This window comes from Metschnikowia bicuspidata (assembly GCF_001664035.1).
Source record: "Metschnikowia bicuspidata var. bicuspidata NRRL YB-4993 chromosome Unknown METBIscaffold_1, whole genome shotgun sequence".
Lineage (NCBI taxonomy): Eukaryota > Fungi > Ascomycota > Pichiomycetes > Serinales > Metschnikowiaceae > Metschnikowia > Metschnikowia bicuspidata.
This window is the reverse complement of record NW_017387731.1, coordinates 4,571,087-4,595,848: the sequence shown is the minus strand read 5'-3', so window position 1 is coordinate 4,595,848 and position 24,762 is coordinate 4,571,087. Positions and strand designations below refer to the sequence as shown.

At 52.4% G+C, this 24,762-nt stretch overlaps 10 protein-coding genes across 10 annotated transcripts; 6 read left to right on the top strand and 4 right to left on the bottom strand.

The window, feature by feature from the left end:
* Positions 1 to 1,010: 1,010 nt before the first annotated feature.
* ARF2 (Arf family GTPase) lies at positions 1,011 to 1,556 on the bottom strand (the record flags this gene model as incomplete). The annotated part of the gene is made up of 1 exon (XM_018853761.1): positions 1,011 to 1,556. The coding sequence occupies one exon, from the start codon at positions 1,554 to 1,556 to the stop codon at positions 1,011 to 1,013; it is 546 nt and encodes a 181-aa protein (XP_018714734.1).
* A 1,599-nt stretch (positions 1,557 to 3,155) lies between these two features.
* METBIDRAFT_35011 (ditrans,polycis-polyprenyl diphosphate synthase) lies at positions 3,156 to 3,992 on the bottom strand (the record flags this gene model as incomplete). The annotated part of the gene is made up of 1 exon (XM_018856553.1): positions 3,156 to 3,992. One exon carries the CDS (start codon positions 3,990 to 3,992, stop codon positions 3,156 to 3,158), a length of 837 nt encoding a protein of 278 aa, XP_018714733.1.
* A 1,596-nt stretch (positions 3,993 to 5,588) lies between these two features.
* METBIDRAFT_121406 (uncharacterized protein) lies at positions 5,589 to 6,174 on the top strand. The gene has a single exon (XM_018854176.1). The coding sequence runs from the start codon at positions 5,695 to 5,697 to the stop codon at positions 6,079 to 6,081; it is 387 nt and encodes a 128-aa protein (XP_018714732.1). The 5' UTR covers positions 5,589 to 5,694; the 3' UTR covers positions 6,082 to 6,174.
* Positions 6,175 to 6,266: 92 nt separating this feature from the next.
* HGT4 (glucose sensor) lies at positions 6,267 to 8,435 on the top strand (the record flags this gene model as incomplete). Its single annotated transcript, XM_018856772.1, has 2 exons — positions 6,267 to 7,918; positions 8,069 to 8,435. The coding sequence occupies 2 exons, from the start codon at positions 6,267 to 6,269 to the stop codon at positions 8,433 to 8,435; spliced, it is 2,019 nt and encodes a 672-aa protein (XP_018714731.1).
* A 2,323-nt stretch (positions 8,436 to 10,758) lies between these two features.
* NCE102 (Nce102p) lies at positions 10,759 to 11,241 on the top strand (the record flags this gene model as incomplete). Its single annotated transcript, XM_018856657.1, has 1 exon — positions 10,759 to 11,241. The coding sequence occupies one exon, from the start codon at positions 10,759 to 10,761 to the stop codon at positions 11,239 to 11,241; it is 483 nt and encodes a 160-aa protein (XP_018714730.1).
* Positions 11,242 to 11,569: 328 nt separating this feature from the next.
* Positions 11,570 to 14,014, bottom strand: NOP14 (snoRNA-binding rRNA-processing protein; the record flags this gene model as incomplete). Its single annotated transcript, XM_018856762.1, has 1 exon — positions 11,570 to 14,014. The coding sequence occupies one exon, from the start codon at positions 14,012 to 14,014 to the stop codon at positions 11,570 to 11,572; it is 2,445 nt and encodes an 814-aa protein (XP_018714729.1).
* Positions 14,015 to 14,418: 404 nt separating this feature from the next.
* Positions 14,419 to 17,190, bottom strand: ATG9 (autophagy protein; the record flags this gene model as incomplete). Its single annotated transcript, XM_018858635.1, has 2 exons — positions 14,419 to 16,510; positions 16,679 to 17,190. The coding sequence occupies 2 exons, from the start codon at positions 17,188 to 17,190 to the stop codon at positions 14,419 to 14,421; spliced, it is 2,604 nt and encodes an 867-aa protein (XP_018714728.1).
* Positions 17,191 to 18,992: 1,802 nt separating this feature from the next.
* Positions 18,993 to 21,555, top strand: METBIDRAFT_121488 (SKN1/KRE6 family beta-glucan synthesis-associated protein). The gene has a single exon (XM_018854177.1). The coding sequence runs from the start codon at positions 19,372 to 19,374 to the stop codon at positions 21,355 to 21,357; it is 1,986 nt and encodes a 661-aa protein (XP_018714727.1). The 5' UTR covers positions 18,993 to 19,371; the 3' UTR covers positions 21,358 to 21,555.
* METBIDRAFT_121489 (uncharacterized protein) lies at positions 21,556 to 22,718 on the top strand. Its single transcript, XM_018854178.1, has one exon. It carries the CDS (start codon positions 21,753 to 21,755, stop codon positions 22,464 to 22,466), a length of 714 nt encoding a protein of 237 aa, XP_018714726.1. The 5' UTR covers positions 21,556 to 21,752; the 3' UTR covers positions 22,467 to 22,718.
* Positions 22,719 to 22,873: 155 nt separating this feature from the next.
* Positions 22,874 to 24,646, top strand: METBIDRAFT_77078 (SKN1/KRE6 family beta-glucan synthesis-associated protein; the record flags this gene model as incomplete). Its single annotated transcript, XM_018858634.1, has 1 exon — positions 22,874 to 24,646. The coding sequence occupies one exon, from the start codon at positions 22,874 to 22,876 to the stop codon at positions 24,644 to 24,646; it is 1,773 nt and encodes a 590-aa protein (XP_018714725.1).
* Between the last annotated feature and the right edge of the window lie 116 nt (positions 24,647 to 24,762).

Sequence of the window (24,762 nt, the reverse complement as noted above, 5' to 3'; positions counted from 1 at the left end):
AGCATTCCTAATAAACATCTCTAATAAACATCTCTAATAAGCATTCCTAATAAGCATTCCTAATAAGCATTCCTAATAAGCATTCCTAATAAGCATTCCTAATAAGCATTCCTAATAAGCATTCCTAATAAGCATTCCTAATAAGCATTCCTAATAAACATCTCTAATAAACATCTCTAATAAGCATTCCTAATAAGCATTCCTAATAAACATCTCTAATAAACATCTCTAATAAACATCTCTAATAAGCATTCCTAATAAGCATTCCTAATAAGCATTCCTAATAAGCATTCCTAATAAACATATCTAATAAACATATCTAATAAACATCTCTAATAAACATCTCTAATAAACATCTCTAATAAGCATTTCTAATAAACATTCCTAATAAATATCTCTAATTACCATTGCTAGTGGGCATGTCTAGCGGGCATGTTTGGTGGGCGTAGGCAAGGGGCCGAGGGTGTTTGTATGGTGTTATGAGCCAGTTCTGCGACATCGCAAAGGTCTCGGCCCGGCCTGCTTGACTCATTTGATCAGGACCGTGACACTACCTCCGGGACGCTCGGCGAATGGGCCGAAACACCCGCTTTTTCTTCGCTCAGGCCATGGCGCACCACCGCTATGGAGAGCCTGTCTGAGCACTCATTTCTACATCAGGCTCGGTCCAATATGCGGCAGGCTCTTGACGAGGCTGGCCCGCGTTGTATGCCACCCGATTTCTCACATGTCCTTACGGACTTTTTCTTCCAGATTCTTCTTTCCACGTAGCATTTCACCATACATATTCCATACATATCCTGATGTCCAAGCACGCTCAGCCGGCATGTCACCTGTGCAGGGTTATCAGCAGGCACTCAGCCCCGGCACCCTACACAACACGGAAGACCGTGGCTCAACATGTCCTTCCAATTACGAGTCCTGGTTACATTGCATGCATTGGGGCGGCCCCGGGAGGGCAGGGGCGACTACATAATAAACAATTCAGCGGAAACAAAAGACGCACGCATCTAGTTGGACTTCTTCAAGTTGTTGGACAACCAGTCCAAGCCATCGTACAAACCGTCTCCGGTCGTGGCACAGGTGGACTGGATGTACCAAGGTCTCTGTCTGATGGAATGCAAGCCCAACTTCTCCGTGATCTCGGCCGCGTTCATGGCGTTTGGCAAGTCCTGCTTGTTGGCAAGCACCAACAACAAGGCGTTTCTCAACTCGTCCTCGTTGAGCATCTGCTGCAACTCCTCGCGGGCCTCGGCAATACGGTCTCTGTCATTGGAGTCGACCACGAAAATGATACCCTGGGAGTTCTGGTAGTAGTATCTCCACAAAGGCCTGATTTTGTCCTGTCCACCCACGTCCCACACGGTGAACGAGATGTTTCTGTACTCAACAGTCTCGACGTTGAAGCCAATGGTGGGGATCGTGGTCACGATCTCGCCGAGCTTCAACTTGTACAAGATGGTGGTTTTACCAGCGCCGTCCAACCCGACCATCAATATTCTCATTTCCTTGTTGCCGAAAAGGTTGCTGAACAACTTGGAGATAGACAAGCCCATTTTCGATATCTGGTGGTGGTTTGTTGTTGCGAACGATTCGTCTGTCTAGTTTCTATGTGGAAGAAGATTCCTGTGCGGTTACTGCCGTCAGTGGTAGTCTGAGATTCCGAACCAAGAGGATGTTTTTTTATACCCGGTAAACTATCGGATACAAGCCAGCTGAATGGAGGAAGCAGAAAGTCAACAAAAGATGTATTAGCTTGCTGCTGGACGCGGTTTCACAGGGGGAATTATGTCGCCTTGGAAACAGGGAGTTTTTTCTGATGAAGCACAAGAAAGAGTCGTCCGAAAACAGGATGTCGAATCTAATTGAACAGCAAATCGCGGGAATATGGACACCGTACAGGCCGCGGGGCGTGCGCGGCTCAGACCGGCGTCCTGGCGCGTTCCCTGTCGCTGCCGCCTTATATTGGAGGCGGAGCTGGCTACATTATAGTTGCAAGAAAAAAAAGGGGGTCCTGGATATTTCAGGCCATCTTGGAATTTATGTGACAGCATTTTTTTAAGCTGGTGACGTCTGGCGTGCCCGCATCTCAGCGTCCCAGATCTAGTAAGTTTATTGACTCGAGGCCCGCTATCTAGGGGCGTTTTTTCTTACTGTGAAGCCCGGGCCGCCTTCGCGTCGTATATTTACCGAGCCTTCCAGGGTCTCAATGCTTGCTGCTTAATTGTCACTATGTAGTCCCCACATCCCGCAAGATAGACGTGAACAATGCGGGCAATTGAATTCCGAGGCCAGGCTTGCAAAACTAATTGGTTGTCCCACCCAATACGCGTGAGCGTGACTTCGCTGCCTGCATGCAAAACAAAGCTTAATAGATTTGACTACGAAATCCAGATTTGCAGACGTAGTCCGCAATGGCTCGCTTGGAGAATCATGGATCTCAGGGAAATGACTGACGGGTGAGACTTAAATTACTGATGCAGAGATGCGCAAAATACGCATAAGATGTCGACATGAAGCCAGTGAGGCGAGCCATGTTTCGCGCTTAATTTTGGCAGGTTTAATTACGTGACGATAATACGACGTGTTTTGCAGTCAACGGTTCCGCCAGAAGAGAATGTTTGCGCAGTTCATTTGCAACACGCCTTTAGAATGAGCATCGCCTCGCTTTTGGATTTGTGAGTCAAAAACAGCAGAAACAACAACGGTTCGTGCTATAGTGGGCTGATTCCGCTAAAACACGATGTTTGTTCGCAAACATACAGCAAAACTGGGTACGTCTTGTAAGTCAGTTGAACTTCGGGGCTGACTTTCTGTTTCTGAGGAGCTTGGATTGGATTGCTGGCTTGTTCGACAGACACCCTCGGAGATACCGAACCACGACGGCAATGAGGAATGCACCGCGTCAAAAGGAGACCATGGAAATCACGACGGTTCCTTTGAAACCCACACAGGAAAGCTGATTCTCCCACAATCAGCAGTTCTTGCGCCCGAAGCTCGATGCCCCAAATGCACTGTGTCTACATCGTACTCGCATTGCACATACGGGGAAATTATGTATTATGATGCAAGGAATAATTAAGCCAGTTTTGCCCCGCGCAGCGGATCGCAGGGGCCAACAACGGAATGCAAATGATGAAAAAGGGGAGGCGAGCTTACTTGCCCAAGTTGACTTTGGCGTGCGCATACTTCTGCAACGCCCGGATGAATACGGCGTAGTTGACGCTGTTGTTGTCGGGTTCCCAGTACATTTCGCTTAGGCGAATGTGCCACGGTGGGTAGTCCTGCAAATCTAGCACGGGCCCGAAGCAGATCAACAAGTCCGGCTCAGGCCCCACGAGCTCGACCAACTCTTCGTCAATGAGATCCACGGTGATGTCATCCACGGACAACTCCTTGTTGGCCGAAAGCTCGCTGATGGTTTTGGTGAGCTCCACGATGGTGGGCTTGCCGTCCACGCGCGAGAGAAGCGAGATCTCCAAGTCCGGCGCATCTGCGTCGCCGTGGCTGAGGGTGATGTTCGAGTGCGGGACGCGGATGGTGAAGCTGGGCGCCGGGTTGCCAAAATACAAAAGCAAGTTCTTGCTGATGTATCGCTGCAACTCGGGCAAGTAGCTCTTCACGGCGCCGTTGTACTCGTAGATCGTGAGGCTCGGGATGCCCAGGCTCAAGGTCCAGGCGGCCAACTCGGAAATGTCGGCGATCACGCCCTGGACACCGCCGTTCTCGTCGTCGTCGCTGCGCAAGTTGACAATACAACTGACGCGTCGGGGGATCTTCAGGAGCTTGTTGACGTCGTCGCGAATGACGCGGGGCGAATTGTTGGGGAAGTAGGTCATGGAAAACACGCGGAGCCGCAACTTGTTGTACACGAACTGCACGTTCCGCAAGATCGACAAGACGAAGAACACGGCCAAGAGCACGGCGTATCGCGGGTAGAAGAGGACCAGGCGGGGTGCTGCCGGCGGCGGCTGCTGGACAGAGGTGTGCATATTGAAAAGCTCCTGTTTTGGGTTTTGGGGATGGCGGGATCTGGGTTTTGGGGATGGCGGGACCGGCGGGCAATACGAGAGGATAGTGGAGTCTTTTGGCGGGGGACGAAGCTTTGGAACATGCTCGTTGGCTTACTTGGGCGCAAACCCATGCTGGCGGTGTACGGGTGTGTGCGTATCGCTGCGCGGGGGTGGTCTGTGATGGAGAGTGGCTGGGCGGTAGACTGGGGCGTGAGGCTGGGAGTGCTAATCTCGTTGGTTTCCGGATATGGTTGGTGGGGCCCGGGCGTGGTTTTTGGGGCGGGACGTGCGGTTTGTATATCGGTTTGCTCATTTGGTTTTTTTACTTTTTTAGTTTTCATTGTGGTTGCATTTTTTTAGTTTTCATTGTGATTGCAGTTATTGGCTGGGGGAGTTTGCAATTGTTGCGGAGAATGTGTGCTTGCACTTGATACTTGTGCTGTGTTGCTGGTGTCTGGTCACTGGCTAATAAATCATAGACCATCGAGCGCAAGAAAACTGTACCTTTCTGGCCTCCTACTCGAAATCTTCTATGGCCGAGTGGATCTTCATATTATTTGAGGCTTTTTGACGGGTTGGTTTTTTCGCGCCCATGATTCAGGATAGACGTTTCAGGATGCGGAGGGGCGTGCTCGCTTTTCGATATTGGCTGAGGTTTTATTTGCGCGGTCTCATTGCCAGACTCATTGCCAGCCGTGTTGATGTGGATGGCCTTTTGAAATCTGTGCTGATTTTTCAGTTCCATCTGTGCTGATTTTTCAGTTCCATCTGTGCTGATTTTTCAGTTCCATCTGTGCTGATTTTTCGGAGCTATTAGTGCTGATCCTTCGGTGCCATCTGTGCTGATTTATGGGCGGACTCCTCGGTGCTGATGTCCCCATTTTCTGGCTTCCGGCGCTGGCTTCTCGGTGCCTTTGATCGCGATCGCACTCATGTGCTTTCCCACCAAAAAGTTTCAATGTCAGATTTCTCCTATTTAAGTATGTGCAGTACTTAGGATCTCTTAGTCTACTACTATCTTCTATAAGACCCTTGTCGAGGAAAAGGGAACAGGGAAATCCTGCCTCCTTAAATAGCCCCTCCTCCTCTTATCTACCGGAGAGGGGGCGGAGCCGTGTGTCACCTGAACGGGAATGCGATATGCCACGTATTCACTCTCAGTTAGTCAATAGCCCTGCCCTAGACCACGTGAGAGATGCCACGTGATTACACGCCTCGTGACAAAAAGGGCCTGCCATATTACTTGTTCGCAGTCGGGCGGGCTCCCTCCACCACGGGGTGCGGGTTCCTGGTGCAGTGCCGGGTGCAAATTCTGCCGCAGGCCCTGGGGCCCCATGCGCGGATCTGGGCTTGGTCAGCTGGGGCCTCACGTATAGGGCCACGGGCCTGGACACAAGACCCACGCGGCCTGGACACAAGCCCTGAAGACGACCCTGCTTCGGCCTGGGGCCACGGCCACGGATCCACATAATGCCCGGCCCTATTCAAGCCTCGCTTCCCACTCGGCCCCCGGCCACGGCATCACCAAAAAATAAAAAAAAACTGGTTTTTCCAATCCACGCCGCCGTGTCTCAGTGTGAGATTGCCCGAACCCAGGCCACTGCCCCACAAAAAGGCTGCGCGGCCCCATCACGTCACCGCATGCCACCGCTCGCCTGACGGAAATTGCCACTGCGCGGTCATGAGGCCCCCGAAGCAAAAACCCAATGAATGTCCACGAAAGCCCCGAGCCCTGCGTGTGTTGCGGGCACTCCCATGGCCTGGCCAGACGTCCGCGGCTTTTGTGGTCCCATTTGCCGGGCCTGCTTGGTCAGTGCTGCCTCGGCTTGCTGCGCGGTATACGAGCTTCTCCATGGTTGTTTTTTCTTCGGTCGCACCGTTTCCTTCCCCTCCCCGCGCAGCCCCATACTCCGATCCGCAGGTCCCATACACTACGGGCGGCCAGTCTCATCATCAGCCAGGAAAAGAACGTACGCTGAAAAAAAACCCCAACAAGACGGGAGTAAAACCAGAGGAAAACACGGCACCCGCACAGCAAGCACATTTCAATACCCTGCCCGTCCCATAAAAACCGCCAGCCCAAAACAGGCCATAGACGGACATTTTTTCCTCACCATTGTGCTTACCAGCCGGTGATCGCCACGGCCCATATTTATTGCTGCTGGCCTCTGTTGAGTCAGCGTTCGCGGCTTCTTGCTCTCTGCGTGTGATCCAGGCCCTTCACGTTCTGGTGTGCCCCAGGCGCTCCGCCAAATGACGCTAAAATCAATAAGGCCCAAGCTAAAAGGCATCCTTTACGACACCACCGTCGAGGAGGAGGCGGTGCGCAAAATGCGGCAAAAGTCGTCGTCTGCCTCCGCCATCTTCGTGGGTCTCGTGGCTGCCATGGGCGGCTTTCTATACGGGTACGACACGGGCCTTATCAACGGCATCATGGAAATGTCCTACGTCAAGCAAGAAATCCCGTCCAACCACACCGATTTCAACGTGCACGAGCGGGCGCTTGTAACGGCGATTCTATCCATGGGGACTTTTGTGGGGGCCTTGGCGGCTCCGCTTATCTCCGACTCGTACGGGCGCAAGTTCTCCATCATCTTGAGCGCCGCTGTCATTTTCAACGTGGGGAACACGTTCCAGGTCGCGGCCACGGACGTGGCCTTTCTTTGCGCCGGCAGGGCCATTTCCGGCTTGGCCGTGGGAATTCTCTCTGCCATCGTGCCGTTGTACCAGGCCGAGGCCTCGCCCAAATGGGTGCGTGGTTCCATTGTGTTCACGTACCAATGGGCGATCACGTGGGGGCTCCTCATAGCGCTGGCCGTTTGCCAGGGCACCCGCAAAATCAACTCGAGTGCATCTTACCGCATCCCCATCGGCGTCCAGTACTTGTGGTCCATAGTGCTATGCGTTGGCATGCTCTTTCTCCCCGAGAGCCCGCGTTACTACGTGCAGAAAGACAACATCCAGGGTGCTCTCGACTCGTTGATCAAGCTACGGCGGCTCCCGCAGGAAGATCCCGACCTTATTGAAGAGCTAGTGGAGATCAAGGCCAACTACGACTACGAAATGTCCTTTGGGAGAACCACTTATCTCGACTGCTTTCGGCTGGGTGGCGCCCGCCACAAACAGGGCCTTCGTATGCTCACTGGGATGGGTGTGCAGCTTTTCCAGCAGTGCTCGGGAATCAACTTCATCTTCTACTACGGCGTCAATTTCTTCGCCTCCACGGGGGTGGAGAACTACTATTTGATGTCGTTCGTCACGTACTTGGTGAACGTGATCTTCACGGTCCCTGGAATTATTTTTATCGACATTATCGGAAGAAGACGGCTTCTCCTCATAGGCGGCATCGGCATGGCATTGAGCAACACCATCATTGCAATAGTGGGCGTGACTATGAGCTCTCACGAGGCGAGCTCGATCGTGAGCATTGCGCTCTCGTGCTGCTTCATTGCCTGTTTTGCTTCTTCATGGGGTGGGTGCACATGGGCCATTTGCTCCGACATCTACGGTATAAGCATCCGTCAGAAAGCCGTTTCCATCACTGCATCGACGAACTGGTTGGTTAACTTTGTGTTCGCGTACATCACGCCGTACTTGATTGATACGGGAGAACACACGGCCGCATTGGGCAACAAGATCTTTTTCATTTGGGGCGGCTGTAACGCCTTGGGCGTTGTTTTCGTGTACTTCATGGTCTACGAGACCAAGGGCCTTAAGTTGGAGGAGGTCGATTTCATGTACCAGATTTGCAAAAATTCCCGGGCTTCCACTAAGTTCAAAAGCAGGCGGTTTGACTTTTCCAGCTTGTTGCCCGACAATGGCATCATTAACAGCTTGGTCAACTCGCCACACAACGAGTGGGCAGACCCCAACCTGCAAGACAAAATGGAGTCTAACTCGTTTTCGTCTCACGGTGCGAAGAACACGCATTTATCTTCGGGCATTGAGATGGCTGGGCTTGCAGTAGGTCCCCAATTAGGCGAGGGTGGAATCGGTGGCTTGGACCAAGAGGTCACGGTTGTGCCTCACGAACACTTGCTTCAACCCGCTCTCAGCGATACATCGGATGATAGCGACTCCAGTGCAGCGAGCAACACGGCGACGGACTACCAAAACTATTTGCGTAATTTGCACGAGCAGGACTCAGCCAATTCGAGGCACACACTGACGTCATTCACTTCTGCATCCATTCTGCGAGGGCCAATGAGCCTGAAACAACAAGGCCACAAGCCGAGGACAAAATCGGTGATTTCTACGATGTCAAACGCAGGCAAAGCCATGGGGCATAGTGGTTCCATATTGCCGGCAACCAGCCCGTTGAACGAGCCCATCAGCTTGAATCTTGATGGCAGCGGGAATATGAAGATTATTGCTGCGCCATTCTACAACGAGCCACCGAGTGATTCAGATAGCGACGAGTGACGCGTGGATAGGACTATTTATGAGCGGAAGGGTAAAACAAAGGGAAAAAAATAAACAATTAGTCTTATCCCCGTGCTTCGTAAGGCTTTTAGGCATGTGTGGCCTATTTCCTGGTTTAGGCAAATTGCCAAATAACCCTCGGAATATGCATTCCGCGCACTGGCCCTCCCTGTAATAACGTTGCCGGTTGTGGCAGGCATTTCATCATGGAAGCATGAAAAGTATACGGATTCAGCACGAAGCCGCCCAATGGGGAAGGTGGCCGAGAACATGCAGTCCGCGCAGCTCGGGCCCAGCCGCGCCTGCAGGAGCACGCTTGCCCACCATGGGTTCCCGCGTGAAATGAAGGGAAAAAGGTGGGACCACCATATCGTGAGGAAGAGAAGAGAGTTCATGTGGCCCAGGTGGCCTCAACCACAGACAGAAGCCACAAACAGGACGCGTAAACTTACCATACCGGCAAAAACCTTGTTCCCCCCGGAAAAGAGCGGCTCGCATGACAATTTTGAGACGCCCTCGGAACTCTGCCGAGTCCTCCCGAATTGCTCCTGGAGTGAATTTGCCATGTGAGACTTCCAGTGAGAGCCCCGAGATCTCCAGGGCAGAGAGGAGCAGAAGCAAAAAAAGAAACGACAGAACATGCCGGGGCGGCCAAAGAGCGCAAGCCGCAGGCCCGATAGAAAAACCAGTCTTTTCCCGGCAGTTTCCCGGATGGCCTGACCGCAAGTTTGGTGTCATACTTTGCGAGAGCAGTCACCGCTCAGTGCACGCTTGCTTCGTAAGCCGCGCGGGCCGGGTGCACGGGTGTTTACCCCGCGACGCCACATACGAGCTGTCTCCAGGCCGGTGTGCCAGCACCACGGACCAGGCAGTCAAAACAGCACAAAATGCCCCCATCCGAAAACTACGCTATCCACGAGGCGGCCCGCGAAGGCCAGCTCTCCACCGTGCAGAACTTGGTGGCGCAGAACCCCGAGCTCGCCGTTTTGCAGGACGAGGACTCGCGCACCCCGCTCCACTGGGCTTGCACCATGAACAACGAGGACATCGTCGAGGCGCTTCTTCCATATGTCAAGGTCGACTTGGACGAGCTTGTAGATGATAGCGGCTGGACGCCGGTGCATATTATGGCGGCGCTTGGCAATCTGAAGGTGCTCGGCAGGCTCATGGACCGGGAGCCGCGGCCGGATATCAACTTGCCGACAAGCACCGGGGCCACGTGTCTCCATTTGGCCGTGAGCAAGAACCACTACGATGTTGTTTCCGAGCTCATCAACACCTACAAATGCTCGGTGCGAGCCAAGGACCGCGGCGGGTACACCGCGCTCCACCGGGCGGCGTCGGTGGGGAGCCAGCCGCTCATCCGGATGTTGGCGCAGGCCAAAGCGAACATGAATGCGGCAGATGCGGCTGGATGGACGCCCCTCCACCATGCGCTCGCGGAGGGCCACGGCGATGCGGGCGTTTTGTTGGTGCTGCTCGGAGCAAATGCGCAGGCCGAAAACGGCGCCGGGCAGACGCCTGCGGCAGTGGCTAGCGACGAGCACGTACGTAAGTTTTTTGAGAGTTCGCTCTGAAAACAGAGAAGAGTAAGGGGCCCACAGAGCATTTGAAGTAGGTGTGAAAACCGAGCCTTGGAGCCACTGTTGGGCAGGGCCGCATGGAACAATAAGGCAGGGGCCGATTTTTCTAGTGAGGCTGGAGAAGTGAGGCTGGAGGCCCGGAGAAGCAAAGATTATACACGCACCAATTTTTCCCCCGTCTCCTCCAAGCCGCTCTACTTATCGAAACGGGTGGCCCGTCTCGCCTGCCCATTTAACCACGAGTCGGCAACCCGGGCCATGGCCGGGATATATATTAGGCCCAAGCATGGAAGCAAGGAAGCCGGGTGCGCGAAGGCCGCCTGCACAATGACACCCTCGGAAGTGGCCGTCGCCTATTGTGGGAGAAAGCAAAATACCGCGTGTGCAGGCCGTGCGCACTCAGGGATGCATGATGCCGCTCACTGGGTCCCCGTTTCCTCAGATGTTGCTATGGTATGCCTTCCCGGCCCACCGAAGTATATATATCGAACTTGTCCGAGGCTGCGCACTGCACCACTTTTTTCCTTTCCAGTTCCAAGTGCAATTTTTTCAGACCCAACACCGTTTGTCTGTTCTTTGTCCATTGACTTCCTGTTGTCGTTTATACCAATTCTTTTCAGCCGTGCTCCCTCACCCCGGCCCGTGGTTCAAGTAAATTCCCATTGCTTCACCACCCCCTCCTTCTTTTCCCCGAAGAAGCCCCTTCGACAGACTAGACACAAACACACATCTCACATAAAATGTTGGCAATTGGCGATGTTATTTTGAGAGGCATCAACTTTGTTTTCTTGGTGATCGCCCTTGGTTTGACCGGCTCGCTTGCCGCCACCACTGTCTACCAGCTGAACTCACAGGTCAACTTTGCCGTGTTTGCCGCTGCGTTTGGCCTCTTGACCTCCTCCTTCTACGGAGTGTTGGCCTACTTTGTGGCCTCCTTTGCGTGGCCTTTGATTTTGGCTGTGCTCGACTTCTTGAACCTTGTGTTCACGTTCGCTGCCGCCACGGCCATTGCCGCCAACATCAGAGCGCACTCCTGTACTAACCAGGACTACCTTGACAGCAACACCATTACTCAGGGTGAGACTGACAGATGCAGAAAGGCCCAGGCCTCCGTTGCGTTCATCTACCTCTCGTTCGCCATGTTCTTGGCATCCGGTGTGTTCTCCATGATCTCTTTGTTCAAGGGAGGCATGTTCGGTTCCAAAAACACCTCCAAGGTCTAAGGCGCTGCCCGAAGCCAATTTTTTTTTTATAGCGCAAGCGGCGCACCCAAGTCTTGATGCATCACGTAATACATATAAGTCGCTGAGCACCGACACACCAAAATAGTGGGCCTCGGCCAACGATGTGCCCATCTGTGTTTTATATATAATAATTGTTCACACAAGAAAAACCGCTGTAGGCCCGATTCTCTGTAGTGCTGGTGTGCAGAAGCCCTCGGAACTTTGGGCTCGCCGCGTGCCCGAGTCCGGCTTCGCCAGGCCATGCCACCACGTGATGGACACAAAGACCGCTGTGTAGACTGTATTACTATTGCCCGGCTGAAATATGCTAGCGCTGGTTCTGGCGCTTCTTCTTCTCTCTCTCGTACTGGTTCTTCTCCGCACCCTCCACCGTCGAGATGGAGTTGACGATGTTGGCCATCTTGCGGTGGTAGTCCGAGTACATCTCCTTCTTCTCTTCGATCTGCTGCCTGGCCACGAACTTGGTCTGTTTCCGGATGTCTTTCAACGCCAGCTTCGTCTCCTTCTTGACCTGTGCCTTGACCTTGTTCAACTCCTGTCTCTCGCGGTTGATGTCGTACGACTTCTTGTCGGGGTTGAAGTTCTCCTCGAATTTCGGCGCAAACGTCTTGATCGACATCTTCTTGTGCTCCTGCAACGTCAACGGCCGGCGGCTCTGCACCTGGTTCCCAAGAAGCTTGCTGTACCTCGCCATCATCTCGCCCAATCTCGGCAACTGCCCGCTGTAGAACCGGGCGGCCACCTTCATGATGGCATTGAACGAGCGCAAGAGCTCGATGCACGCAGACTTCTCCTTCCACAATCCAACGCATTGATCCATGAGCGCGAGCGCCTTGCCAATCAATTGGAACTTGAGCAAGGCCTCGTCCGTGGGGCTCTCGAACAATGCCTGCACTCTGATGGGCGTATCTTCGAGCGGCTCTGGCTTGTAAGTCTTGCTGAGCTTGAGCCTGGACTTGCAGTCTCCGCCCGAGAGAGTGCCTTCAATTGGGGCCTGTACCGGCAAGAGGCTAACCAAGCAACGTTCCAAGAACTTGACGACCTCGGGATCAAATCTCTTGGCGAACGATTGGTAGCTTAGCAAGATCTCACAGACGAGCACGCCTTGGCCCAACTGCTGGACTGTCAAGTCGTCGCGCACACCAATGCACGCACTCAAGTACTGGTTCAAGAGAATCAACGCCGGCGTGACCACCAAATGGTAGTGGTCGGACGTCGAGAACACGTAGCCCAACACCACGAAAAACACAATGTCCTTTTTCTGCAACTGCGCCTTGACCACCCGCTCTTCGACCTCGGCCATGGTGGCGCGGATCACCTCGACAAGGGCCTCGTTGTATCTCTCGGCCAATGTCCTCAACAAGTGCGTGAGCGAATCCACCATCTGTGAGGGAGCGTCGGGCTGGTTGCCCACGGCCAAGATGTGCTCGAAGAGAATGCCCACAAAGACATCGGTTTTCTCCTTGTTTCCCTGCGCTAGACGTGGATCATATAGCGCGAGAATCTTCTTGACATGGGCAAGTGTCTGCTGTGTGTCCATGTCTTGCGTCTGGGAAGCGAGCTCCACGTGCGAGCCCGGCATCGAGACTGGCGGGGCAGATGCCTTTTTGAGCCTGCGGGCATACGGCCCATCGTCTTCGGCCCCCTCACTTTCGCTTCCATCGCTTGAGCCGTGGTCTTCGGCCTCGCTTCCATCATTTATAGCCACGCCCTCAGCCTCATCCCCGCTGCCGGCCCAGAACTCGTCGCCCAAGTCATCCGCGTCCTGCTCGCCCTGGTCCTGCAATCCAGTCATTCTCTTCATGCGGTCCTCCTCCAACTTCTTCATCTTGTCAGTATGTTCCTTGGCGATCTCCTCGTCGGTCTTCGTTCTGTCCGCGGGCACGGCTCTTCGGTCGTACGTGAGCTCACGCACCTTGGCATCGTAGTCGATATCCTGCTTGGACTTGGCGGTCATGCTCTGGTTGCTTTTGCGCTGCGAGTGGATTTCGCCCATCACGTCCGCAAAGTCGTCGTCCAAGTCCATGATCTCGTCCTGTGCTTTCTCAAACGCAGCCTGTCTCTGTCTTTTGTAGAACTTCGACTTGGCAATGACCTCGGCCATGACCTCCTTCTTGGATTTCTTGCGCGCAGGCTGGTCCGTGAGACTGTCCTCGTCCACGAACCGCTTCTCCGAGGCCGCACCCAAGCCTTCGTCGGCGAGGGTGTCGTTGTCGGCAAAAGCAAGCTTTTTGCCCGAATGTGTGAGGGCAAACCCACCGTCGGCGTCATCGTCGTCGTACTCGTCTTCACTGCCCAAAGAAAAGACGTTCTTTTTTGAACTACTCTGTCTTTCCCGCGTGAATCTCTGCAACATTTTCTCCTCCTGGGTCATGTGGCGATTGCTCTCTCCAAATCTGCGGTCAATGACCCCGCCGACCCGGTTCTTGACCTTTTTCTCGGCGTCGTAATCCAACCGCATGGCCTTTTCCACGGAGGAATGCGTTTTGGACGAGTCATTGTGTTGCTTTGAGCCCGCCTTGACAAACTTGCCCCCGGAAATGACGGTGAAATCGTGTTTCGACCGGTTGATACGCTGGTCAAACTTGTTGAACTCGTCCCGGATCTTGCTGATCTCCTTGCGCTTTTCCTCCTGGTCTTTTCTGGTTTCGGAGGGTGCGTTTTTCTTATTCTTGCGTTTGACGTTCGTCTGGCCCACGAGGCCTTTCGCCTTGAGCGCTTCCTTGAGCTGCTTGAGCTGCGATCCGGCCATTTTCAGTGGGGTGTGGTGCTGGGTACGCAGAAAAATAGAGACGCTGGGGTTATCTGTGATGTGCTAGATTGCATTCTCATCTCGCTGCGACTGGCGAGATGCGCATCTGAACCACGAAAAAAAGTTCCGCGATGCTCTGCCTCGGGTCACCTCAGCAAAAACTCTGGGACTAGACTCAAAATCTCCGATCTAGCCATGTTCTTCTGCTAGCGTGTAGCTTTTTTTTCATCCTTTCTCTTTTTGGCCCTAAGATTATTTAAGCCGTAACGGTGGTTTTCAGGTAGTCTTTAGATACCAGTGCCATCACCCGGCAACCGGCAAGGCCGCGCCATACTAGTCCATGCTGTTGACTATCGTGGGCTTCTGTTCAAGATTGCTTTTGAGGATGATATCCGTTTTCGGGATCAGCGCCCAACCTCCTGTTTTGAAAATTGGTTGATCATTCCCAAAACTCCTTTGCGGCCTTTTCTCCCGGGCTTTATACTGGCCTCTAGTGTATCAGAGAAATTGTATGAACTCTCATGTACCCCATCGTCTCTACCAGGCCCAGTATTTCCCAGACCAGCACGTCTACTCAAAACAACTGATGGCAGTGGTGCTTCTGGGTCCACAGTAACATGCTTTGGCATCGTTTCAGGGGCTTGCCTTTTGCCATTGCTCGCCTTGTTGCCATAACTCTCTAAGAAGTACATGTAGGATTTGATCATTTTGTCGTCCTGATAGTAGTCCTGAAGCTCCGAGTCAGTGCTGTCTTCACCAGAATCATCTGAGTCAGATCGCTTGGATTTTTGTTTTGGCCTTGCTGCAGGCATGCCCTTGGGTTTCTTTCCGCTCCGTTTTTTTTTGAGTTCAAACATCATATTTTTATCCTTCTCCTCAAAATTGAACATGGCAAAGTAGCAAACATACCCAAGCCCATCAACATGGATGGTGTATTCGCGAAAGAAGTCAATGATGGCGCTCGAGTTGTTCAGAATTTTGAACCAAAGAATGAACGGCGTGAGTATCAAACTCAAGATTTCATTGATAATAATGACGATCTTCAAGCTGAAGAGTTCACAGAACTTATTTTTGACTTCCACCGTATGGAGCTTACCATTCCACGAGCTTGGCAAATAGTGGGTAAACTGTGAAACGTATCTCAAACTTGCTTCGGGGTCATAGAAGAACGACACCCCTTGTGTGTTGAGATTTTCTGCTGTGTTTGTCACCGTGGACGTGTTTGCAGAACTGGAGGTGACTGCCCACAAAGTACCAAATACACTTATGTAGAAAAGGGTGCTTCTGTTTTGGGTAATCTCAAATGACCAGAAGTTGTGCTCTTCATCGTCGAATAGAAGACCGAAAATAACAAGTACGGCTAGAAAAGCGCTTGAAACAAAGTTCAAAAGCCGCAGAAGATTCACCATAAACACTCCGCCAGGGAATTGGTTTATGTACGTATTTGCTGGTCCGATCGAAAGATGCAATCTTTTGATGAATAAATGGGACAATTCATTGAACTCTCGGAGTTTCCACTCAGCCCACGGCGTATATTGCCGCAAACCCAACAAGGAAGATGGGTTAGATTTATACTCGTTGAAGTACCGGAAGAAGTACAATAAGACGAAGTATGTGACGATGAAAGGACAGAGAATCAAGTTGATTATAGCCGCCATTTTGAAGCGTGAGCTTAGTTCCTGGGCCAAAGCGTTGCGCGAGCTTTCTTTGAGAATGTCTTGGTTGATCTGCCCATTTTCACTAAAGACAAAGTTGTTTATGCAGAGCTTGATGTTCCACTCCAAAGTTCGTGTCAACACTGACTTGCTGGAGAATACAGAACGAAGAAAAGAGGGGCATGGAATCGAGAGGTCGAGCACGTCCTTGTTCACCAAGGCAATCATGTAGTTCTCCTTGCGCATGATTCGGTTGGCAATGTCGTGAGCGTTCAAGCGCACTTTTGAGTTCAAGTCATTGAGGAATTGCGGCGGAATATTGGCATTGGTGGACGTGAGAGAGTTTTGGTCCTTCAACTGCATCAACCTCTGGACAATGGTGGACCAGGAAATGGTCATCAACTCCAAATCGTCCGAAATCCCGAGAAGGTGCTTGTAGAAATTCAGAAGCTGCGACAACTTGTATCTGTAGTCGAAGTAGAGCTGTAGCATCCGGAGCGCTGTGTACCCAAAGAAGCCCAAAAGAAAAACCTTGACAGAGAATGGCACCCTGTCCATCAAAAAGTTTGCAATCACCAAATCCGCGAGCGTTAGATTGGTATCCGAGTTCGAGGACCACCCGTTAAAAAAGAAGTCGTAATCAATGCCCCATCTCAAGAACGTCGTGAATGAGAGAACAAACACGAGAATGGAAATGTCAACCACACGGGCAAGCACAATGCTGGAAAAGCCTTTGCCACGGTAGTAGTAGTAGACATCCATGAGAAACTCGTCCATATTCACGATATTGGCCCAGAGATAGAGCGCCCGTTCTCGGGGCGGGATTTCCATTCTTGAGCGTCTTGGGCGACTGTATTGAGAGCCAGCCCGGCTGGGGGGTTCAGTCGCTCGCTTATAGGAAAGTGGAGCTGCCAGCAGAGTGGCTTCTTTATGGAGAGGTCCCTTCCTTGGACCTGGTAGCTGGAACAGAATACTACGGGTGTCTGCTTTGTCAAATTCATTCAGAAACCCTAGACCTGCTTGGGATTCGAGACCGCCCTGACGTGTTGGTATATCCTGGGCATGGTTATGCACAGCAGAGGACCCCGTTTGGCCCCCACTATCGGGGAAAAGGCTTGCATCCGTCATTTGATTTTTCTGGGGGTTTCCCGAATAGTCGGTGGCGCGCAAGAGCGGCGAAGGCGGCAGCAGAGAGTCGGAGGATGAGAGATCCAGGCCGGATTCCGAGTCCAAGAGGTTTTTGTCAGGCGCCCTAAGAAAATCGGCCTGCCAGCCCTGCTCATTTCCTTCAGGGCCATTGATGTCCAGTGCTGATCGCAGGCTGCCGGGCAAAATAGCGCCGGCTCTGTGCCCCTGCAATTCGCCTGGATTTATATTGTAAATCTGGGATTCTGGGTCATAATACTGGTAGTTTTCAGGGAGGCTGTTGTACACTGAATGGAGTCCGAAGACCCGCGAGAGAAACGTGTCGCTGGTGGATAGCTCGCCATTGCTATCAGTATTGGCAGGACGCGGGGACATTTGAAACAGACTAGAAACAAACGCTGCGATCAGAAATTCGGCAAGGCTAGATATATCCGGAACAGCCGTGTATGTCTACTGTGACTGGCATGTACAGGTGATAAGCAGATAGGGCACGAGCAGTGCGTGCGCACTACCGATAAGCAGAGAACATATTCAAGTGAGAGGCAAGAAGAAGGCGAGATTTCTGTTTTGATTGAATGGATGAAAGTTGGTGCTACAATGCGGGCTTGGAATGGCACGGGTGGCATATGGGGTGTCTTGGAGGAGTATACTGCAATGTTCTGGGCAGTCTCACGTGACCCGAGCCTTTGGCTAAGTCGGGGATTACAGTCTGGGGCATATTGGTTTACTGGACGCAGCTTGCCAAATGCAAAGAGAGATATCAAGGTGATGACAGAAATAATTACTGGGATCCCTGCTTAAGGATCTGGGAATGGCTGAATTTCGGTAGAATTATCGTTGCTTTTCTCAAGACCTTTGATCGGTACGCTGACAGAATCCGTGGGTCACGTGACCGAGACACCCTTTTCTCCAGCTCCGAGGACACAAAAAATATTATTGATTTTGTGAGATACTGATGTTTAGAGTTGAATCCATTGATTGCGAATTTTTGAAAACTTCCCAAGAATCTTCAAGTCTGAATTAATTCCCCAATATGAGCCCTCATGCGACCGCAGCTTTAAACGCGTAGTTGTGAGCAAGTGCAAAGTTACGACGGCAACTGGAATTAAATGCAAATGAAAATAAATCAAATTTTATATGACGTAGAATAAACAACTCATAGAATGACCAAAAAGATCGAGAAACATAAGTAGGCCTCCAATTGCTGGACCACTCTAGGCGACCCTCCTATGTTCAAATAAGTGTTCCTACGGTGCCACATCATAAAGACCAATTTGAGCCCTGTCTCAGAAACCAAACTAGCAAGCACTTCATTTGCAAGCATTACAAGACTACGCGGTGCAATGCTAGTCTCGTTATGTGGCACCTTCCTGCGTAGCCATGCTTTCGGTGTGAATTGCTATGCGTTTTGAAAGAGACCATTTGAACAATCCGTCACCATGATCGAAAGTGTACAATATCAGCTCAGAAGAACAAAAAAGATTCTGGGAGTGAGACTGCACCAGAAGATCACATGACCAGATAGTGACACTGTGTTAATGACTTCACATGTCCACCAACACGCAGTCTCAAGTCTGTTAAGAGAGTCCTGCTTGCCATCACCGAAAGCGCCCTACAAAGCAAGTTTGGCCGTGCAGCATATACTTTTTCTTGTTTAGAGTTCAAGCCTTGCAAAATGTCGCGTCGCCATCGCGCCGTTCTTGTATGTAGGATTACAAGGCGGATCTCGCTTTTTGCTCGACGGTTTGCATTGGCCGGAAAATGCCTGAACGGGCTGATCACCTTGGAAAGCACCATGCTGTATCAGTGTGAGAATCTTTCAAATCGCATCCCCTCAAAGCATATCCTCGCCTAAAAATAGAGCATGCTCTGAAATTAGCGTGTTGTCTCAGCCACGCATCGGATGAGCACAGCCCTGAATGATGTGGATTGCTAGGAGTAAAGAGGCGCGACACGCCTATAATTAGAAAGTCCGACGCACTGCACAAACTGAATGTGTGAAAAAAGAGACTTGCGGAAAAACCGTCCATGTCCCAATTGAAGACCGACAAAGTTTCAGTGGCACCAAGTTTTTCATGACAAACGTTCCTTTGACACAATGCCGCCAGGAAATAGCATTTCGGGCCGGCTGCGCTCGTGAGAAACTGCGGGTCTCACAGATCCTAGCTGCTAAAAAGCAATCCACGAATCGTGGCTCTCGTGTATGCACACTTCGTGAGAAGCATAGAGATGTCAAACATTCTCTTTGTTGGTTCGTCGCGTGTCCGGCATGCAAAGTCTGCGTTCTGAGGCACTCATGGATTTCGAGATCTGATCCAGGTTGATCCAGGCCATTTTAGAAAAAAAGCCACTCGCAACTCTTAAACGCTTCCACACGGTCTGCCATTTTCTTTTCTAATAGACTTACAAGGCGGCTTTGCGTTTTGATTGATCTTTCTTTCCGGCAGAGGCACCCTAGTATCTTCCAACCCTTTTCAATCATTCCTTTCAGTACGATCTTTCTTTAGGACCACACAAAGGACTTCCTGATAAACGTTTGTCGCCTCTTGTTTGGAAATGCCGCAAAGGGATTTGACATTCAACCGAAACCCGGATTTGGTGGCCGAGGACAACGGCCAAAACCCATTTGAATCGGAGCTGGACGGCTCTCGCAGCGCCTCTGGTCTGTCGCTCAACTCCTTGCTGAACGACGAGAGAAATAACCGAGAAGAGTATGGCCAAAGCTATGGTGCGTATGCCGGCGACGACTCGCAAAACGGCACCCACCTGAACTTGTTGCTGCACAACACCTCGCGGGAAGAATACGGACTGTCTGCGGGGCCGCAGAATACCGGCAATTTCCCCTCTGAATTTGAACGGTATCCCTCGATGGCGACGTCTCGTGTGGTGTCGTCTGCCTCCTTGGCCTCGCAATTGCACAACTTGCCTCCAAACGAGAGCTCGTTGAGCCCCGATGATTCCTCGGCAAGATCTGCGGATCCGTTGGGTACCAACATCGACTTCTCGCCGTTTGGCGGGTACCCGGCGCTGTCATTCCCGTTGCACATCGACGAGAAGGAGGAGGACGACTTCTTGCACAACCCGGACCCGATCGCGGACGCCGAGTATGAGAAAAACCGGTTCATGCATGACATGAAGCACATGGACCGCCGGTCTTTCTACGGGTTGTTGGGCTTCATTGTGTTTTTCATCTTTGCTGTCATGATCTTTGTTGTCTTGCCAGTCTTGACGTACACAGGCATCACGGAAGGATACACGGCGGAGTCGTACGAGGTCTTGACGTCGTACGAGTACCCGCTTTCCGCGGCCATCCGCACCAGTTTGATCGACCCAGACACGCCCTCCAGTGCACGGACAAAGACCAGCATCACCGGCGAGGAGTGGGTGCTCACGTTTTCCGACGAGTTCAACGCCGAGGGGAGAACCTTCTATGATGGCGACGACCAGTTCTTCCAGGCAGTGGACATGAACTATGCTGCCACCAAGGACCTCGAGTGGTACGACCCCGATGCGGTCACCACTGCCAACGGAACTTTGGTCTTGAGAATGGACGCATACGAAAACCACGACTTGTACTACCGCTCGGGGATGGTGCAGTCGTGGAACAAGCTCTGCTTCACGCAAGGCATGATTGTTGTCTCGGCCATGTTGCCCAATTATGGTAATGTATCAGGTTTGTGGCCTGGTCTCTGGACCATGGGCAACTTGGGGCGGCCCGGATATTTGGCCACGGCCGAAGGCGTGTGGCCGTACTCGTACGATAGCTGTGACGCCGGAATCACGGCCAACCAGTCGTCGCCGTACGGAATCTCGTACTTGCCTGGCCAGAAGTTGAACAAGTGCACGTGTGCCGGCGAAGACCACCCCAACCGAGGAACCGGCCGTGGCGCTCCGGAAATCGATATTCTTGAAGGTGCGGTGGACACCACCATCAAAGTCGGGGTGGCCTCCCAGTCGCTCCAGGTGGCACCCATGGATATCTGGTATATGCCCGACTATAACTTCGTGGAGATTTACAACAGCGAGGTGACCACCATGAACACCTATGCCGGAGGCCCGTTCCAGCAGGCCGTGTCTGCAACTTCGACACTCAACGTGACGTGGTACCAGTACGGCGACCACGACCACGACTACCAAAACTTCGGGTTTGAGTACTTGAACGACGACGACACCGGCCACTTGACGTGGTATGTGGGCGACAACGCCACGTTCTCCATCACCTCGTACGCCTTGGGCCCAAACGGAAACATTGGATTCCGGCATCTCTCCAGAGAGCCCATGTCCATCATCATGAACTTGGGTATTTCCAACAACTGGGCGTACATCGACTGGCCGTCCATCCAATTCCCCAGCATGATGCACGTGGATTACGTCAGAGTATACCAACCAGAGGACGACATCAACATGACCTGCGATCCGGATGACTACCCAACCGCAGACTATATTTCCGACCACGCCAACGCATACGCCAACGAAAATTTGACGTCGTGGGAAGATGCCGGGTATACTTTCCCCAAGAACTCACTTATTTATGATTGTTAGAGTGAGTGCAAGACGATTGCCATGATTTGGCGGTAAAGCCCGATCCGTGGGAATGAACATTTGAAGAAGGACATTACAGGGAAGGCGCTGGCCGGTGCTAGGCCAATGCTTAGTAGTGCTGGGCCAATGCTTAGTAGTGCTGGGCTGAAAAGCCATTGGAATCGCGACATCAGCATATCAACGACGAAGTCGCATTTCGGAACCTGTCATTCTCAGCAATCTGACATGTGTGATTCTCAGAGAAATAACGAGCGTTTCCCAACAGCGAGCCCGGCCCTTCAAATGTGCTTGGATTCCCGAGAACTACGCTCGCCGCATAGCCTACGCCAAGACCAGGCTGGTTGCGAGAATGCAACTTAGCAAGTGGGTTGCACCGTGTGTGCAGGTGTCTATATATGGGCCCTGTGCGTGTGCCCCAATGGGGAACAACAATAGCACGGAGTCCAATGCCAAGCTGGCGCCGGCCGGATCTGCCTTCACGCAAGAAAAGCAGCGAGTGTCCACTCTTGAGCCCGTGCGCTGCAAGTCCGTGGCGCCCTGTTCTTCAACCCCCGGAGAGCCCGGTCACGTGCCCGATATCCTGGCCCAGGCCAGCTCGGTGCTCGCTGGCTACGCAAGGTCGGGCATCTGGAGCGTCGCGTCCTGCACACGGCCGCCCCGCACCCGTGGGGCCTGGAGGCTCGCACTACACGAGCGCCGCAGACGGCCAAGCTTTCCCATTCTTGCTCGCGGCGCACGGTATTTTTAAGTTTGGGCCCAGTGAGGATGCCTGGCCCCGGCGTCTTGGCGTTTGCTCGCTTATATTCCAAAAGTGGGAGGGCTCGTTTTTCTTACTCTTGTTTTCTGCAAATCGCCCGGGCATCGTTGACACCCTCCGTTGCACTTTATTTCGTGTCAGGAAAGCCGACTATTTGCTTTGTTCCGCGGCGCCACAGCTTCCCCGTGCGGCTAGACCAGGAAAGAACAACCAAGCCCCATCAAGCCTCAACACATCAAGGGCCCTGTTTCTCGGTGCAACCGCTCGTATTCCCGACGACAAGAAAACCGGCCACCCTCATTTCAGGCCCCGACGCTTCCACGAGGACTTTAGATACGCTGGAAAAGACTGACCCCAAATCAACATTCTTTATTAGTATTGCGCTTGACACCTCCAGGTCCGGTTCCTTGTAAGCTCACAGGTAGACGCCTTTGCCTGCCACTTTAGGCTCCCTTGACTACCACACCCCCATCATTGGCGGCTAGCAGAAGTGGACACTCCTCAAACCAAGAGAGGCCAAAAAAAAAAAAAGGAATACACCAACACATGTCTCGCAGGGACTTGACCCACAATGACCCGGCGCGTGGGCCCCCCGCCTATAATCCTTTTGAGAAACAGCCATCTGACGACGACCTTGATTTCATCAACAGCCAGTCCAACCTAGCCATGCACTCCCAGGATTACGGCCACGGCAGCAACTCACAGGCCCTCTATAGAGATAGCTTGGAATCGGGCGTGCCTAGAACGCCTCGTGACAGCATGGGGCAGATCCAGCAGCAACTCACCGGCACATCCTCTCCGTCGCTGAACGTGCTTGTCGGGCCGTCGCTGTTTGACCGGTACCCGCAAATGCTCCATGCGAGAGAACACTCGTCCGGGTCGCTTGCGTCCAACTTTGCTCAGCAACAAAGGCCCCTGCGGCAATCGCAGTCCGACTCGCCCGGCTCAAGCACGCAGAACCTCATCGACCCCTTCTCGCAGAACGCCGAGCTCTCGCCGTTTGGCGGCTACCCCGCGTCGCAGTTCCCGTTGCACATTGACGAGAAGGAGGAAGACGACTTCTTGCATAACCCGGACCCCATTGCGGACGCCGCCTACGACAAAAACAGGTTCTTGTACGACATGAAGCACATGGACCGCCGGTCGTTCTTTGGGCTTGTGGGCTACGTACTCATTTTGTTGGCGGCCGCGGCCGTGTTTATCGTTCTCCCGGTCGTGACCTATTCGGGCTCCGCCAGTCAAAGCAAGCCGGAGTCGTACGAGGTTTTGACCCAGTTCTCGTACCCACTTTCGTCTGCAATCAGGACGAGCCTCATCGACCCGGACACTCCTAGCGCCAACCTTACAAAGACGACCAGAACAGGCGAGGAGTGGGTGCTCACCTTCTCGGACGAGTTCAACGCCGAGGGCAGAACCTTCTACGATGGCGATGACCAGTTCTTCCAGGGGGTGGATATCCACTACGACGCAACGAAAGATCTCGAGTGGTACGACCCCGATGCGGTCACCACTGCCAACGGAACTTTGGTTTTGAGAATGGACGCATACGAAAACCACGACTTGTACTACCGCTCGGGGATGGTGCAGTCGTGGAACAAGCTATGCTTTCTGCAGGGAATGATCGTGGTTTCTGCATTGTTGCCTGGGTACGGAAACATCTCGGGCTTGTGGCCCGGTCTCTGGACATTGGGCAACTTGGGCAGACCCGGGTATTTGGGCACGACCGAGGGCGTGTGGCCATACACATATGATAGTTGTGATTCTGGAATTACGGCCAACCAGTCGTCGCCAGACGGAATCTCCTATTTGCCTGGACAGAAGCTCAATGTGTGCACGTGCCCCGGCGAGAGCCACCCGAATACAGGTGTTGGTCGCGGCTCTCCGGAAATTGATATCGTGGAAGGGTCCGTGGATTCCATTCTCAAAGTTGGTGTTGTTTCGCAGTCTTATCAAGTTGCCCCTATGGATATATGGTACATGCCTGACTACAACTTTGTGGAGATTTACAACCATGAAGTGACGGCCATGAACACATATGCGGGGGGCCCCTTCCAGCAAGCCGTATCGATCTTGTCCACTTTAAACACGACATGGTATACCGACGGCGACTACAGCGGGAATTTCCAAGACTATGGTTTCGAATACCTAAATGACAATGACGATGGATATATAACCTTGTATGTTGGCCAGGACCCGGTGGTCACTGTGAACGCCTATGCATTGGGACCCAACGGAAACATTGGCTTCAGACGTATTTCAAAAGAGCCAATGTCGTTGATTATGAACTTGGGCATCTCGAACAACTGGGCTTACATCGACTGGCCAGCGTTGAGATTTCCTCTACTGATGAGAGTCGACTATGTGAGAATATACCAGCCAGCAGATAGCATTCTGATGACCTGCGATCCGGAAGGTTACCCTACAACTGAGTACATCTCGAACCACGGGAATGTGTATAACAACGTCAACCTTACGTCTTGGGAAGATGCGGGGTACACCTTCCCCAAAAACAGGCTCGTGCATGGATGCTAGCTGTGGGTTTGTCATTACCTCCGGGGTGGGTGCAGAATACACCAGAATCTAGAATCTTGATCTGCGTAGTCGGACGCCACACACTCTTTATATCTATTTACATGTGAATCATAACA

Coding starts and splice junctions, on each gene's coding strand:
- METBIDRAFT_121489 (XM_018854178.1), top strand. CDS start 21,753: ATGGGCCCTGTGCGTGTGCCCCAATGGGGAACAACAATAGCACGGAGT.
- METBIDRAFT_121488 (XM_018854177.1), top strand. CDS start 19,372: ATGCCGCAAAGGGATTTGACATTCAACCGAAACCCGGATTTGGTGGCC.
- METBIDRAFT_121406 (XM_018854176.1), top strand. CDS start 5,695: ATGAGGCCCCCGAAGCAAAAACCCAATGAATGTCCACGAAAGCCCCGA.